General features: G+C 38.0%; 1 protein-coding gene across 5 annotated transcripts in view; it reads left to right on the forward strand.

Annotated features, from left to right (window-relative positions):
* wasf3b (WASP family member 3b) overlaps positions 1-17,454 on the forward strand; it is a 123,180-nt gene that overhangs the window by 15,856 nt on the left and 89,870 nt on the right. For 3 of the 5 annotated variants that reach the window (XM_043691991.1, XM_043691996.1, XM_043691992.1), the window contains 2 exons: positions 11,938-11,999; positions 12,310-12,471. In XM_043691991.1, coding sequence (XP_043547926.1) covers positions 12,339-12,471 — 133 coding nt within the window. In that variant the 5' untranslated portion in view covers positions 11,938-11,999; positions 12,310-12,338. The remainder of the gene's footprint in view (positions 1-11,937; positions 12,000-12,309; positions 12,472-17,454) is intronic. The other 2 variants (XM_043691993.1, XM_043691995.1) reach the window with 1 other exon arrangement.

Below are 17,454 nucleotides of genomic sequence, written 5' to 3' on the forward strand. Positions count from 1 at the left end.
ACAGCAAATGTGGCCTCAAATCCGTTATTGCCTGAAGATTAATTTCTTCCGAGACGCTCCAGGCACAAGAGGTGGGTCATGGGCAGGTACATGCAGCCAAAGGGCCTATGTCCCAGGACTTGGAGGGAGAGGGATGTAGTGATTGGAACAAGGTCAGCAAGGTTAACCTCATAGAATATTACTCCCTGATTGGGGTTGTTAACCTGGTCTAATCAGTGAGTCCTGGCTGACAGACGTAAACAGGAGTGTTGGGGTTCTGTTCATTCTCTTTGAGACGGCTCTGAGGTAGCTGGGTCAGTGTCATATACTATACATGTGTAAATAAAGGGTGACTTAGTGACAAGATACCTGCCTTTGTAGAGTTATTTCAAATATAGATAGTAAATAATTGAGGTCCTGAGGACTGATACATATGTCATTCAAATAGTTGCATTTTTTGAACCAGAAAAATATCCATTTTTCTCCGCTTTGCCTTCTATGTGCTAACCAATCTTCAATACATAATTGGTTGTCCCCAATACTATGAACTCCAATGTTGGACAATAACTATTAATGTAGCATATTATCAAATGCATCCTGAAAATCTAAATACATTACATCTACAGTTCCACTTCACTAGTGATGGTTGCAAAGAGGCCCCATAAATTGGTTTTCTGAAGATAAGAAGCATAAGTGTGCATTGAGGGTTCCATAAAAATGATCATTGCTGCAGTCATTAACTTCCGTCAATTCATGACTGCAAGCACATTCCTGACAGCGAGAGTATTTGCCATTGGGCTCAACATTATCTCTGTTTCTGGCTCCACAAATGTTGCTAGACCTGTTGGACTTTAGCATGTCCTATTTTTATTCCACATTTCCAGCATCTGCAGTATTTTTCTTCTTTTTGAATGCCCATTAAGATTTTGGGCAATCCTTCTCTTCCTGTATCATACTTTCTCCTTTATATGAGAATATTGAGGTGGGCTTTTCTTTCTTGTCAGTTTAAAATTTTGATTTCAATAATGGGAACAGTGGAAGTAATTTTAAACTCTCTATTTTGGTGACCATGGGAGGTGGAGTTATGGTAAACATCATAAGACAATAGGATGATAAGAAATAGGAGCAGAATTAGGCCATTGAATCCATCCTTTCCCAATTATTCTCCAGTTCTTCTGTGCATTCCGGTGGGGCTTTCATTTTTATGTAGCATCAATTTGCTTTCAGTTGAGTTGGTGGCTTCTTTGCAATTGCTAAGAAGCTCTAACCCACTAAATGATGATGAAATTGGGGCTCCATTTAATTTTAATTGCAGAGTTGTTCAAACGCCAGTGCAATGCCTTATTTGTGATGAGTTTCTTCATAGGTGAGCCTTGATGTAAACCCATTGAGAGAAAGAGATATTACTGTGGGTGATGTAGCTGGTTTTGCCGCAATACCTGGTTTTTAAGAAAATGATCATTTTCAAACATTAGATTCAAAATGTTGTTCATAGGTACAGGCGTGGTCTCCTCAAATGTGTTATCTTCTTCACAGGTCTCCTTTCATAGTTCTTCAGCTATTGTTACTGCTTTAATTATTATATTCTTACAAATAGTTACACATTCAGGGACTTGTCCAGAATCAGTTGGGATCCCTTTTGGGGTCCCTTTGGTTGTGGGGTAAGGACAGGAAATTGGGTGTGAGCAATGTTGAATCAACTATGATCCTACTGAATAATATAGCAGAATTGAAGGTCTGAATGGCCTACTGCTCTTGCTATTTCTTATGACCTTATGGTCTTTCCTTTTTCGTTTTGTCGCTAACTAATTTTTTTTTTAGTTAGTTCAGTGGATTGGTATTTTAACATTTTATTTATCTGTTGATGTATTTCTTAAATTATTTGCAATATAGATAATGCATAGTGGTGAATATTGTAATGTTAGGTGAGTAGATGTCATATCAAATCAAAATGTCATTTGCACCTCAACTACCAATGATCATTTCCAGTAAAAGCAGGGCTGTGGGGGGCAAATCATTGAGTGTATTTAAGACAGAGATAGGTTCTTGATAAGTATGGGATCAAGGTTTACAGGCAGAAGGCAGAAGAATGGAGTTGAGAAACCTATCAGCTGTGATCAAATGGCAGACCAGACTCAGTGAGCCAAATAGCCTAATTCTGCTCCTGTATCTTATGGTCTTGAGTTCAGAAGCTGGTAGGTCTTATAGTAGTTAGGCAGGTAAGACCAAGTACTGCATGTAATTTTGATCATGCTACCTGAGAGGGTATATTTGCCATAGAAAGAGTGTAACGAAAAGTTCACCAGGCTGATACCAGTGATGGGAAGACTGTTAGAAAGATTAGTTTGACAGGACCTGTAATCACTAGAGTTGAGAAGAATGAAGGTGTCTGATTGAAGTGTATAAAATTCTAACAGGGTTAAATGGACCAGATTCAGGAAAGATTCTTCCCCTGGCTTGGGAGCCTAGAACCAGTGACCACAGTCTCAGGATACGGAATAGGCTAAATAGATCTGAGAGAATAAAAAGCTCCAAGGAGCTTCGAAATCTGAGACCTGTAACTAAGACCTTGCCACAGTAAGCAGTTGAGGCTAAATGTCGTAAGGTTTCAAGGAGGAGAACACCATAAGACCATTAGATATAAGAGTGAAAATAAGGCCATTCGGCCCATTGAGTCCACTCTATCATTCGATCATGGCTGATGGGCATTTCAATGCCATTTACCTGCATTCTCCCCGTAGCCCTTAATTCCTTGCGAGATTAAGAATTTATCTATCTCTGCCTTGAAGAAATTTAATGTCCCGGCCTCCTCTGCACTGTGTGGCAATGAATTCGACAGGCCCACCACTCTCTGGCTGAAGAAATATCTCCTCATTTCCATTTTAAATTGACCCCTCTAATTCTAAGGCTGTGCCCACAGGTCCTAGTATCCCCACCTGACAGAAACAAATTATCAGCATCCACCCTTTCGAAGCCATGCATTATCTTGTAAGTTTCTGTGAGATCTCCTCTCAACCTTTAAACTCTAATGAATACAATCCCAGGATAGTCAGCCATTAATCATATGTTAGGCCTACTATTCCAAGGATCATCTGTGTGAGTCTCCGCTGGACACGCTCCAGTGCCAATATGTCCTTCCTGAGGTGTGGGGCCCAAAACTGTACACAGTATTCTAAATAGGCCTAACCAGATCTTTATAAAGTCTCAGTAGCACATTGCTGCTTTTACATTGCAACCCTCTTGAGATAACAGGCAACATTGTATTCGCTTTCTTAACCATAGACTCAACCTGCAAGTTAACCTTTAGAGAATCCCGGACTAGCACTCCCAGATCCCTTTGTACTTTGGCTTTGAATTTTCTCACCATTGAGAAAATAGTCTATGCCTGTATTCTTTTTTCCAAAGTGCAAGACCTCACATTTGCTCACATTGAATTTCATTGGCCATTTCCTAGACCACTCTCCTAAACTGTCTAAGTCGATGTATTTCTTAAATTATTTGCAATATAGATAATGCATAGTGGTGAATATTGTAATGTTAGGTGAGTAGATGTCATATCAAATCAAAATGTAATTTGCACCTCAACTACCAATGATCATTTCCAGTAAAAGCAGGGCTGTGGGGGGCAAATCATTGAGTGTATTTAAGACAGAGATAGGTTCTTGATAAGTATGGGATCAAGGTTTCTGCAGACTCCTCAACTCCTCAGAACTACAACCTGTCCGCCTAACTTCGTATCATCGGCGAACTTCGCCAGAATGCCTCCATTCCCTTCACCCAGATCATTAATATACAAAGTGAACAGCTGCGGCCCCAACACTGAACTCTGTGGGACACCACTTGTCACTAGCTGCCATTCCAAAAAAGAACCTTTTATCCCAACTCTCTGCCTTCTGTCAGACAGCCAATCCTCAATCCATGCCAGCAGCTCAACCTCGAACACCATAGGCCCTCACCTTACTCAGCAGCCTCCCGTGAGGCACCTTATCAAAGGAGAGTTTAACAAAGAGAAGAGTTTAGTACTTGTGGTGGAAGAGACCGAAGGATAGGGTAAAAGGTGGGAACAGGCTATTGATTTGGATGCTGAGTGGTAATGTCACCGGGCTAGTAATCCAGAACACCAGGTTAATGTTCTAGCGGACATAAGTTCTAATACCACCATGGAAGATGTTGATTGTCACAAGAGCTGGGAACCCTCCTCTTTCAGTTCTATCTTGATTTAGCCCTTCCCTCTTTCCCAACCTTTTCCTTTTGGTAATTCATCAGTTGTTTACTTTGTGAAATGGGTGATTTCGTTCAAATAAACCACCAAAAGAGCTAAAATCTGACAGCTGGGCACCATAGAGTCCTATTTAATTTGGGGGGGGGGGGGGGGTTATGAGTATGAGAGAGAGTGTATTTTCACTTGATTTAGTTCCCTCCATTATTTCTCTACCTTCTATTTCCTTTTTATTATCTTGACACCACCCCTAGAGAGTAGTATTTGTAATTTGTTTAATGAGTTAATTGGGTGATTTTAAAGAGTTTAGAGAAAATTGGGAGTACTTGGAATGGGGTACAAACCCTGGTTTTGATTCTTATCTACCATTTTTTAAAAGTCCAATTCTGGATCTCTGAAATTGACGATGTTATCACTGATAGATTAATGTTCATGTTAATCAAATATGGCTCATGACCTTTTTTGAATTTTACTATGGCTAGTTCCTTTGTTAGATCTAAAACAATTGTTTCAGGAAACTAGCGCAGTCACACCTCAGAAAATCTTCAACTTTTCTGATAGACGTAATCTAACAATATCAAAACAGAAAGAAGAGCTTCTTTAAGTATATAAAAAGGAAGAGGCAAAAATGAACATACACCCCGTAGAGAATGAGGCTGGGAAATAATAATGGGAAACCAGGAAATGGATGTGAAGTTGAGTAAATACATCATTCTTCACTTGAATAGCATTCCAAAAAATAGTTCTGTTCTAAAGAAGTCATATCAGACTCGAAACATTAACTTTGTTTTTTTTCCACAGATATTTTCAGACCTACTGAATTTCTCCAGCAGTTTGTTTTTACCATTAAATGATCAGTTATTTATCTGCTAAACAGCATTTTAATGTGTGTTAACAAAACTCTATTTTCAATACATTTTATGAAATCCTGATGTAGTTCACATTCCAGTGTTTATTTGATCCTGTATTGGCATCTCAAATGTGTTGAACCGTCTTGCATTGTTTCTATCACAGTGACATGAAGAGTGCTGCAAATTGAAGCATGGTGTTGTGATCTTAATTTATTTCAACATGAACCTTGATTGCTTATCCACTCTGATATTAACGGAAGAGTGAATTTCAGTGATGAACTCAAGGTGCAAATGCAGACTAAATTGACACCCAGAAATGGCCTAAACTTAATCTTTAAGTTCAAGCAGATGTAGTTGTTGGAAAATAGGAAAGCTACCTTTTAATCTGCTGAAGCAACCTGACTACTGTCAATAGAAAGGCTGGAAGAGTTGATGGTATTTACTGCTGATGGTTCAGAAAAATAGATATTTAATACGATAATATGGTTGAACGGACACTATAAAAGTGTTAAGTTAGATTAACTTGCCCCCATTTCAACAATGTTGCTTGTGGAGGCCTGACAGTACTGCAAATCTCTTTGTAAGATGATGGAGTTTTGTACTGATCAGGTACATTTGTAACACTATGATTTGAAATTATAATTGAACTTGAATAAATGCAACATTTGGATTGCTTGCCAAGTTGCCAACCATACTGGGATCATGTGATCGGATAACATGAAAGCTGGTGCAAGAAATTAAGATGTAATACTGGTATCTTTTATATTTCTAGCACCTAATTTCAGATTTGGTTTTGAATGCTTTATTATGATTTTGTAGAGGAAGTGGCAATTGTTCAGCCCTGATATCCCTCGTTAATCTCAAAATCGTAGTTGCTGTACCCTGATTTGTGAAATACTCATCTCTTTTAGATAGGACTGCTAGCCAATACAGAAATCATAAGTTGGTTGAGCTCTGGGAAAAAGCCAGATGGAAAATTTGCACTGCGTTTTCCTATTGTATGCTCGAGGAAAGTCTTATCTTTTGTTAAGGGTGGTCTGTTGGCAACTGTTAACTGTCATGTGTACAGGGCTCGAAATCTATTTAAAGCATAAAACTTAATTTCCTTTATATTGTGCAAAGGAGCCATATCTTGTTTGCTACTTGGTAGCAGTTGATTTCAAAAAGATACAAGAATGTAAATTTAAGGATTCCAAACGGTAAGTTGCAATTCCACCATCATTACAAAATCTGTGTTTTTGAATTTAGCTGTAGGGATTCAGAGCATTTGGGTAAGTTTCTTCATATTTGATACAAAATGAATCAAATATTGTAATCATATATTTTAAGCCTTTTTTGTTTTAAAGAAACACTGCGTTGGATGCAACTAAGAATCAGTTTGCAGCTTGCTGCTCAAGAAATAAAAATCTTGATATAAGGGATAGCAAATTAACTAAAATTAATACTCCTACACCATTCATCTTGGTAAATCTTGAACACTAAAACTGTAAACAAACAATTACATTTAATACTAGCAATTTAAAATAAATGCTAGTTTTAAACTGTAGTTCTGTATTTTTAAATGTTTTTAACAGGCTGATTATTTTTACAGTTGAAAATTCCAGCTGGCTTCCTGTTGTTGTGACCTGTTATCATCCATGCCTAACAGCAAATAAACACTTGTCTTGCATGTTCAAATGACCTAAAGCTTAACTCCTTTCATAGAAATCAATTTCCATGCTTTTAAGAAAGCAGCTTGCTTTTTGAGGTGTTCCAGTTTTATTTTCTGTCCGTAATCTGATTGTGTAGGTACAGTATTTCCAATTCATCCATATGGGCTTCTGGAGTTGCGAGTAGATTATAAATTGAGTGGCATAAGACCTTAAATAATTTCTGAAGAACTCTCAAAATTAAAATGAATATTAGATTGCTTTAGAGTTTTTACTGAATTAATTTTATTGCAGGGGACTTGCAAATTCATTGTGCTGACTGTGTGATGCTCTAGGTCTTTTGGAATCCAAACACAACTAGCTGAGTCAGATCTGTGTTTACATTTCTTATTTGCTGCCTTGATTTTGACTGTTGTCTGCCTGAAAGTTTATAGAAAGGGCTTGTTTGAGTAATGCTACCCTGACTCCAAGTTAATCCCAAATGAGTATAACAGCAACAGTTAGCATCAGCAAATGCAACAGTAATCAAATAAATTGGAGCATTATTCAAACCATTATTTTGATCAATGGTAGGTATTTCTAGTTAACCTGTTCAGGTATGTTATGCCACATCTCTGGAGCATGTGCGACTTGAAGCTGGACCTTCTGACTCCGAGGTAGGAATACTATCACAATGCTACTTGATCCTTTTGATTGTATATGCATAACATATGTGAGGCCCTTATGATCCCTTGTATTCCTTTAAATTATCTGAAGGGAATAGAAGGATACTGGTCTGAAACCAGTAACTTTTTTAAAAAAAAAGTTGTTATTAACTCAAAGGATTACTGTATGTAACTCATTAGTCAAAGCAAGCACTACTGGCAACTGACATATTTCAGAGCCACTTATTCTTTTGGCCCAAAAATTTTCAGGGAGACCCTTAATCTACTTTTATTTCTATTTGAGTTCCCTTGTATGTTATGGAAAATGATTGTGTGATGCAGCTTTCAGGAATTTATTTTGATTTTCCTCAGTATAAAAATTACTCTTGGAGCTAGGAGGTTCTTCCAGTGGTCTGATTTGTCTCCAACAAAACCCAAAGAGGGGTCACCTGTTAGTAAGTATTTTTCCACTTCCAGCTGGATAGAAAATTGAGCTGGAAAAAGCATAGCAGGTCAAGTAGCCGAGGAGGAGGAGAATCAACGTTTCAGGTTAGAACCTTTCATCAGGACTAGGGGAGGGTAAGGGGACAGTGAAATAAAGAAGGAAGATGAATGGGTCAGGTCAGGTTAAGGGGAGGGGGTAGAGAGGAAGGACACGGCCTGGGATGAGGTTGGGTGGGAGGTGGGGCAATTTGGAAGCTATTGAACTCCATGTTAAAGCTGTATGGTTGTAAGATGACCTTGGCTCCTTTGATAGTCCCTAAACCTTCCTGAAAGACTTCAGATATTTAATTAGGACTTCACCCAGGAAGCCATTTTCTAATCAAACAATGTTGAGCAAATCTAGGCGAATCTTTCTCAACTAATTTTGTCCCATAAAACTTGGGCCTGAGCCTTTTACTGCAATCATAAGCAACCAGAACAAAAATTGTACCCTTAATCTGTAAAGATTCCCCTATCAATCTCCATTAGAACTGGATGAACACTTAACTGGATGTTATTTTAATTGGTTCTGATTTGGATATTTGAAGCAATTTAACTGTTTCAACCCAGATGTTGCACTATCCAGAGTGTACACTCTCCTGGATATCTGCCTAGGAGTTCTCTTACCCAATTTAGATCAAGTAGGACTCCTTTGCTGTCTCCAGTCTGCATATCAGCACCACAATTGCTTGCTGGCCCAGAACCTGAAGAAAATTGTAATCGTTTGGCAGAGGATTGGCTTTGTTTTGGGCTTTTGCTGTGGGCTAACCTAGAGCCCCTGTGTTCGGGGTATGTCATGAGTGAGGCAGTGCAATTGCCATTATTCGAGTGGTGTTCCCCAAGCTCAGTCGGATTGGCGACGGTATCCACCTTTCAATGGGATACACTGCAACTCATATGCCTCACTTGCTGCCTTTTCCAATGATAAAACCAGTTGTAATATTTGTTTGAAGTCCAGTTGGGATTCAGCTGGTAGGTGCTTTTATGTAGTTACATCATTAATCCCACATACCAAATGGCCTTTCAGCATCTCATTAAGGGTTAAATCAAAGTCACATGCCTCTGCCAGTCATCTTAACCTCATCAAAAATTCTGACATGGGATACCCCTGGTTCTTGAATTAGCAAGTAAAAATTATAGTGCCTCAGAATCAGGCTTAGGGTCGTAATATTCCTTAACTAAATCTGTCAACTCTTGAAAGGTTGTAGTATCTGGTGCCTTAGGGAAAGTTAGGATCCTAATAACCGAAAGAGCTGTGGGTCAACAAGCTATCGGGAGAATTACTTGTTGCTTTTCATCTTCCTCAATGTCATTTTTTCTGAAAAAAAACACCACATTCATTCTACATAATGGGCCCAGTCTTCGATGGCAGGGTCGAACAAGTCAAGCCTTCCAAATAAGATCATAATGCCAGAAATCCTTATCCCAACTCAAAAGACAACTGTTGAGTGAATTTCTTCAGCAATGTGCTTTACTGTTGTCGCCACTGAAATAACTCCACAGAGGCCGGTATCTGTAATAAGTCTTTGAAGCTGCTCCAATTCCCTCAGAGCCAGATCACAGATTGTCAGTAAGCCTGACATTCTTCATTTTATCTGTCAGCCAGGGCTCCCAATTTGACCATATCAACATCCCTGATCAGCGAATTCCTATTCTGAGGTCCACTTGGCTGACCTTGTTGCAATCACTACACACTATAATTTCTGCATTTAGAACATGCCCACTTGCCTTACTCTGGCCATCAGCACTTATACAACCATTTTGGGACTATTGAAATATGTGTGATCTGCATGAATGTCACTGGAAAAATTACCAAGATGAATGAGGAACATAATTTGTTCACAACTCATCCCAATTCCAATCCCAATCTCTGCAGGGATCTCAGCCTCACTAAGATTTTAAGTATTGCTTCCTTAAACTAGATGCCGTGTTAAGATCCTGTACTATAGATCCTGTAGGACATACCTACATAGCTTAAAGGATTCATCATGGAACTCTTAAAGGCAGGTCTTTGCTTGACCTCCACGATGGGTGATTAAATTTTCCAAAATATTTTTCTTGTTTTTGCCAAAAAGCGTCCTTCAACTGAATATTCAGTGCTATATTTTGTAAGTTGAAAATCTCAATTAATTGAGCTTTCTGATTATGTTATTAACCAAATCATTAGAAGGAACAGTTGATGAACCATTGGTACATTGGATACTTCTTCTCATTCATAATATGGCATCGTCACCATTACAGCACCCCATGTTATTTGATATTTTTGTGCTCAAGTCTGAGAGACGGATGAGACCAAAGTAATCAGTCTCAAAACCAAAAATGCTGCCAATTGATCCGTACCTAGCATCATAACTGTACGACAGGTTTGATGGATCAGCTGCATTTTCTTGACTCTCAGTTTCATATGTTGGTAATGTTACAATGACTAGGATGAGAAAAATGATGGTACATAGTCAATGTTGTGAATATTCCAAAAATAGAAAGGAAGGCAAGTGGTGAGGATGACAGAGTTTGCAGAGGGACATGAACAGTTTAGGCAAGTGGACATTGGAAGGTAATGTAGGAAAATGTAGGTATGCAGGAAAAATGGAGGAGCTGAATATCATTTACATAAAAAAAGGTTGCAGGAAGTACAGAACAGAGATTCTGGAGTCCAGTGCATAAATCACAAAAGCCCAGCAAGTTCAGTGGGTATAAGAGAAAACCATGGAATGTTGGTCTTTATTTCAAAGGGATTGGAATATGAAAGTCTGCATGTTTTGCTAAAACTATACAAGGCATTAGTTAGACCACTGCTGAAATACTGTGAACAGTTTTGGGCCCTTATCTAAAGAAAAATACTTGGTCAATTGGAGACAGTCCAGAGTTGGTTCACTAGGTTGATACTGGGTATGGTGGGACTGTCTTATGAGGAGAAGTTAAGTATGTTGGGCCTGTACTACTTTAGAAGAATGAGAGACAACTTTTTTGAAACATAAAATATTCTTAGGAGACTTGAGAGGGTAGATGCAGAAAAAGGTCTACCTAGTGTGAGAATCTAGGGCTAGAGGGTATGACCTCCAAATAAAGGGTCACACATTTTAAGGCATGATGAGGAATTTCTTTGAGGGTACTGCATCTGTGGAATTCTTACCACCTCGTGCTGTTGAGGTTGGGTTGTTAAGTATATTTAAGACTGAGAGAGACAGACTTTTAAACAGTATGGGAGTCCCAGAGTTGAGGGGAAAGCCTACAAAATGGTATTGAGGGGTATCAAGTCAGCCATGATAGCAGGACAGACTTTGTGAGCTGAGTGGCCTACATTTGTATTTTATGCTCTTATGGTACAGAGCTGGAAGTAGTAACTCTCAGTAATGGAGAGTATATTGGTTTTAAAACTTAGCTTGGTGAGCCTAATAGGCCATAAATTGCAAAACATCTTGTTCAACTTTAGACATTGGTTGGGGAAAGGGCGATGGAAAATGTTTGGAAGTATGGGATAGGACAGCTAGAAAAAATTGCAGAATAAAAGTTACATCATTTCCCAATAAGTGGAAGAGTAGCAGGAAAAAGAAATAGAAAATCTTAGAAGTATAATAATGATAGAGTCCACTTTTTGGATTTTTGAATAAATGCATGATTGTGCACCCTGTAGGATCTGGTTGGAATATGCTAAGATAAAAGATAAAAAGTCTTGCCATTTACCAAAATTATCAACTAGTCTTACTCATAAAGTTACATATTAATGAGCTGATTTGTTTAGGTCAAGAGTCCTTGTTTAAGGAATATGTTTTATAAATATTATACAAGCCACCTATAAATGTTGTATTAGCTGTTAATCATGAGGTCTTTAAATTAAGACCACTCCTAGATATGAAAGCACAACTTGTTTACAACTGATTAATCTAGTCCTACAGTGAGCACTGTGTGAATATAAAAATAATTTAAATTTGTATAATGCCTTATTATCACATTTGTCAAAGTGTTTCAAAGTGCTAATTGTTTGAAATGTAGTGATTGTTGTTATGCAAGTCAGTATGGTGACTATTCTATTTATGAATTTATTCCTGCTTATTTAAATATGGTAACTTTATTTGTCAAACTGTTAATCAACAGATGTTTCCATTTTCCAGGCAAGCTTCTTTCAGCTATGACTAGGTATGATCCGTCGCTACAGTGAGAACAGGATTAGCAGGTCAGCATTTCTCTCTTTTCCATAATACTTTAATCTGATAGCCATTTGTACTTGAAACGATTTGTCCCTTACTTCATATGTTTGCTTTCAATGGTAAATCTCTCTTTAACGATATTAAAATAAGTGCCATTTAATTCTCAAAATGTATTGATTATTAGGTTCATCATGATATGCTGTAAAATTTAGCAGCTTTGTCTTTTAGGTATGTGATTTTGTCCAGCTAATGTGCAGCGATAAAGTTTATAATTAAATTAAATGGAATTGAGTTTGTTGCCTTGTCCTCTTGTTAAATATTGCATGTTGTTTTTAGCAGGTAACTCTGTATCCTCACAAGAAAATATGCCATTAGTAAAGAGGAACATTGAACCCAGGCATCTTTGTCATGGTGCTTTACCTGACGGAATTAGCAATGAACTGGAATGTGTCACAAACAATACTCTAGCAGCCATCATTCGTCAACTCAGTAGTCTCAGTAAGTGTAGATATATCCTTTCAGAGTTTATTAAATTTTAAATACTGAATGATGAAAATTATCTAGTATCTGCATCTTATCTCATAAGCATTCTTATGCAAAATTTCCTTCCTATCATGCTACTAACTTTTGCATTTTCTTTAAACTTCTTATGCACGTACACTGTCCCTAATCCTTGATTCTGTTAATGAACTGTGCATCAAAGCCTTAAATATACTTCATGACCCAGTGAAAAAAATACTCCTCATCTCTGTCTTAAATGATGTCTTCTTAATCTGAGATTGTGCCTTTGGTCCTAAACTGTCCCTCATGTGAAAGCAGCCTCTGCCAAGCTCATTAGAATCTTCAATGTTTCAGTAAGGTGGCCTCTTGTTTTTCTACACTCCTGTGACTTCAAGCCCAATCTACTCAATCTCTCCATGTAAGAAAGTCCCTCCATACTTGGGAATCAGTTTGTGAACCTTCTCTCGACTACCTCCAATACCAAAATCTTTGCTTCACTTAAGGGCCCAGAACTGCTCAGTATCCCAGCTGTGGTCTGATCCACATCTCAGTTTTAGAAAGACCCCCCTTTTTTTCCCCTACATTTCCTTTGAAATAAAGTCCAACATTGTATTTGCCTTACCTATTACCTGATAGACTGGTTCCCCTTTATCTACCTTGCTTGCAACTTCTTCAAGAACTGAAAAAAAGATTCAACCATGATTTCTTTTTTTATGAAGTCATGCTGACTATACTTGATAATATTGTGGTTCTAAATGCTCTGTTATTATGTCCTTTTAACAGACTTTAACATTTTCCCAAAGATTGATTTTCAAACTAATTGGCCTACAGTCGTCTGTTTTTGTCTCTGTCCCTATTTGAATAAAGCCATTACATTGGCAATTTTCCAATCCTCTGGGACTCTTCCAGAAGATAAGGATTCTTTGAAGATTATTATTAATGCATCTACTATATCAGTAGCAAATTTGTAGAAAATCCTAAGAGGAGAAAGTGAGGACTGCAGATGCTGGAGATCAGAGCTGAAAATGTGTTGCTGGAAAAGTGCAGCAGGTCAGGCAGCATCCAAGGAACAGGAGAATCGACATTTCGGGCATAAGCCCTTTTCAGAAAATCCTAAGACTCAAACCATCAAGTCCAAGGGACCTATTGGCCTTTAACCCCATTACGTAAGAACATAAGAAGTAGGAGCAAGAATAGACAATTCAGCTATTTAGCCTACTCCACCATTTAATATGATCATAGCTGATATCATCTTGGACTTATTTTGACTTTTCTGCCCAACTCTTCATAACCCTTCAACCCATTACTAAATAAATTTGTTCAGTATCCACCATGGTCTGGGGTAATGCATTCTACAGATTCATAACCCTTTGACAGAATTTGTCCTTATCTTTGTTTTAAATATGCTACTCTTTATCCTAAAACTACACACTCCGTTTAGATTGCCTCACATTATGTCTACTTTATCAATTACCTTTAGCATCTAGTATACCTCATTTAGATCTCCTCTCCGATTTCTAAATTCCAGACAGTATAGGCCTAAACTGCTCAATTTTTCTTCATAAGACAAACCTATTATCTCTGGAATCAATCTAGTGAATCTCCTCTGAATTGCCATCAATGCAACTACATCCCTCCTCAAGTAAGAGGACCAAAATTGTACGAAGTACTCCAGGTGTGGTCTCACTTTTGCATTATACAGTTGCAGCAACAGTTCCTTACATTTATACTCTATTCCTCGAACAATAAATGCCAAAATTCTATTTGCCTTCCTTATTGCAGCTGAAACTGATTTTCTGCACTTCATGCCCAAGGACACCCAGATCTCTCTGCAGCCAACTACTCTGACGCTTCCCTCCATTTAGATAATCAGTTGTCTTTCTATTCCTTCATCAAAAATGGATAACCTCAAATTTAGCTGCATTAAATTTCAGTTGCTAACTTTTGGCCCATTCACCTAACCTCTCCATGTCCAATATATTAAATAGTTGGGGCTTTCTCTCCACAGATGTTGCCAGATTTGTTGAGTTTTCCCAGAAACTTTTTTTTTTGTCTGATTTTCAGCATCTGCAGTTCTTTGACTTTTTGTGAATCTTGGAGTTCTTTACCACAGTAGGCTGTTGAGGCTGGGGCATTAAGTATATTCAAAGCGGAGATAGACAGGTTTTTAATCTGTAAGGGAATCAAAGTTATTGGGGAAAAGTCAGGAAAATGTATGTGTTATGGTCCTATAAAAAGATGTAACATTTTATTCACTGATCCTTACAACAGAAATAGTGTATATATGAATGACGTTGACAATAGATCAGTGATCTTTCATTGTTTCAGCCTTCACAAATGAAACCAGTGTACCCTGTAGAGGAATAGGATATCACTGTCAGCAACTTATGGAATCTGTGTTTAACTGAACATGTGCAGACATCAAAAATTGTCAGTTCCTATACAGGAACAGTAATAGTGGGTGCTGACAGCCTTGTCATTATTAATCCTGCAAAATCCAGGCCACTTTGCGAAAGCTATGTTTTTAAAACATTGTTTACAGTCCTGTTATCAAAACTCTGACGTGAACTCTTGCAACTGTTTTTGTAAGATTTTGTTTTGTAAATGTTGCATGATCAGAGTATCTTGATACATGATGTACAGCATATGTTTTGTATTACTAACGTGTTTTATAACTGAAGCAGTTTGGTGGATATGACAGTTTTGTCAAAATAGATTATTTAACTTTGTTCAAATTAAAGCTGTTGTGGTATACTGTGTGTCTTACTTTGGTCTGGTACTTGTTGAAAACCTTCCATCACTTCCTCTCCCATTCTGTATTGTTTACCTCCTGCATGAAAGAGGGTACATGTGCTGATGTACATGTGCTTTGTTGCAAATCCTGGAAGAGAAGAGGCTATGTGTGGCCACATGTGACTAATTCAATCATGTTGACTTTTGGACATAAAGTAATGCAATATATAAAATTACTGAGGAAGTCATAGTATGACCTGTTGCTTCTGAATTAATTTTGATTGTTTCTTAAATACTCTTGAACATCTCGTTACACAATTTGTAAAATGATTTGCAACATTTTCTCAACTACACATAATATGCTTAATATGTACCTTAATTTCTAATCTAATATTGTTCATATTCTTGAAAATGTCAATGTATTGCAATTCTCCTGTAATTATTAAACATCTTTGAATTTCTTTGAGAATTTTAGCAATAGCCATCTAGTTTAGGTGCTCTGTATACATTTAATATTACCTTGAGAGAAGAATATAAGTTGGAAGTTAACATGATTTTATAGTACAGGACAAATTCAGGGAACGGCACTGGTACAGTTCTCAGTGTATTAGGAAAAAAAAAGTCATAACAGTAAGGGGGTACCCCATATATCCTGCAGAAAAAAGGCTTAGATAGGACCTTTGTGTTAAATCACTGTTACAGAATTTCAAAATCACTGAATTTGGCCCAATATGCATGAACTGGCTCTTCAAATGTGCGTCATTATCTAGTGCCAATTTCCCCATATGCTTGCATTATTACTTATTTGTTATTTCTATCCAAATAATCATCCAGTGTCCTCTTGAATGCCCAACTGAACCTGCCTTCACCACACTTGTAAGCAGTGTGTTTTATAACCTAACTACTGGCGGACTGAAAAAGTTTTTTTCACACATCCTTACTTCTTTTGCACATCACTTTACATTTGTGCCCTCTGTCCTTGAATTGTTTTAGAATGGGAACAGCTTCTCCCTATCTACTCTACCCAGCCTATTCATGATTTTGAACCTCGTCTCAGCCTTCATCTCTCTAAGGAGATCAATATCAACTTTTCCAATCTATCCTCATGGCTGAAGTTTTACAATCCTGGAACTATTTTTGTAAATCACTTCTGCTCTCTCTCCAATGCATTCTCATCTGTTCTACAATGTGGCACCCGCAACTGTACACAGTATTGCAGCTGATGTCTAACAAGTGCATTACACATGTTCAACATCACCTTCTTGCTCTTGTGTTGCATGCCTGTTAATAAAACACTGTCAGAGGATACTAATAAGCTAGCTGGTGAAGTAGGAAACCAGAAGTTGATCTTTTTACTCAATATTAGATTTATTTACAGAATATATCATTATACATGTCTATCTCCTCCTTCACTTACCCTCGACAACATAGAAGTCTCTCTTTATAGGTGATCAAGAGTTATTTTCCTCATCAAACTGTTCAGAAATGTTATTATGCACTTCTGCAGCAGGTGGGATTTGAACCTAGGCTTACTGGCTCACAGGTAGGAACACAATCGCTGCACCACAAGATCCTGTGTTTAAGACATTTTCTCATCAACCTGTTGTGAAGAGATGGGGGGGAGACTAGGGAGAACAGGAAGGGACTATATGTTCTTAAGACTCATGTCTTCCATCGAGTTACTTTCCTCATCAAACTGTTCAGAGATGATATAACACACGTCTGGAGCAGGCGGGGGTTGAATCCAGGCCTCTCTGGTCTAGGGGCAGGGACACTCCAAGAGAACGAACGAATGAACACACACACACACACTCTGTATGAGTCTAATTAGAGAAAGATGACTGGAGATGGTTTAACTTGACAGTCACTGTGCCTCAATCAAGAGGAGAGGTTGAGAAGGCGAATCTCTTCCTAACTTCAGCTGGTATAGGAATTTAACCTATGCTGTTGGCATCACTCTGCATTGCAAACCAGGCATCTAACCAACTGAACTAACCCAGCATCTATAAATAAAATAAAATCAAATGGACTTCAACTCAGGCTTTCTGGGTCAAAGGTACACAACCTCTGTGCCACAAGATTTTTTAAAATTTAGTTTGACATTCATCATTATAAATATCTCTGAGCAGGTAGAGTATAAAATGTTACAACGCACTTCAGGAGCAGGTGGGATGTGACCCATGGTCTCCTCTCTCAGACATTGGGACAGTACCACTATGTCACAAGACCTGCAAACGAATTAATATC

The sequence above is a fragment of the Chiloscyllium plagiosum genome, chromosome 6 (genome assembly GCF_004010195.1).
Source record: "Chiloscyllium plagiosum isolate BGI_BamShark_2017 chromosome 6, ASM401019v2, whole genome shotgun sequence".
Lineage (NCBI taxonomy): Eukaryota > Metazoa > Chordata > Chondrichthyes > Orectolobiformes > Hemiscylliidae > Chiloscyllium > Chiloscyllium plagiosum.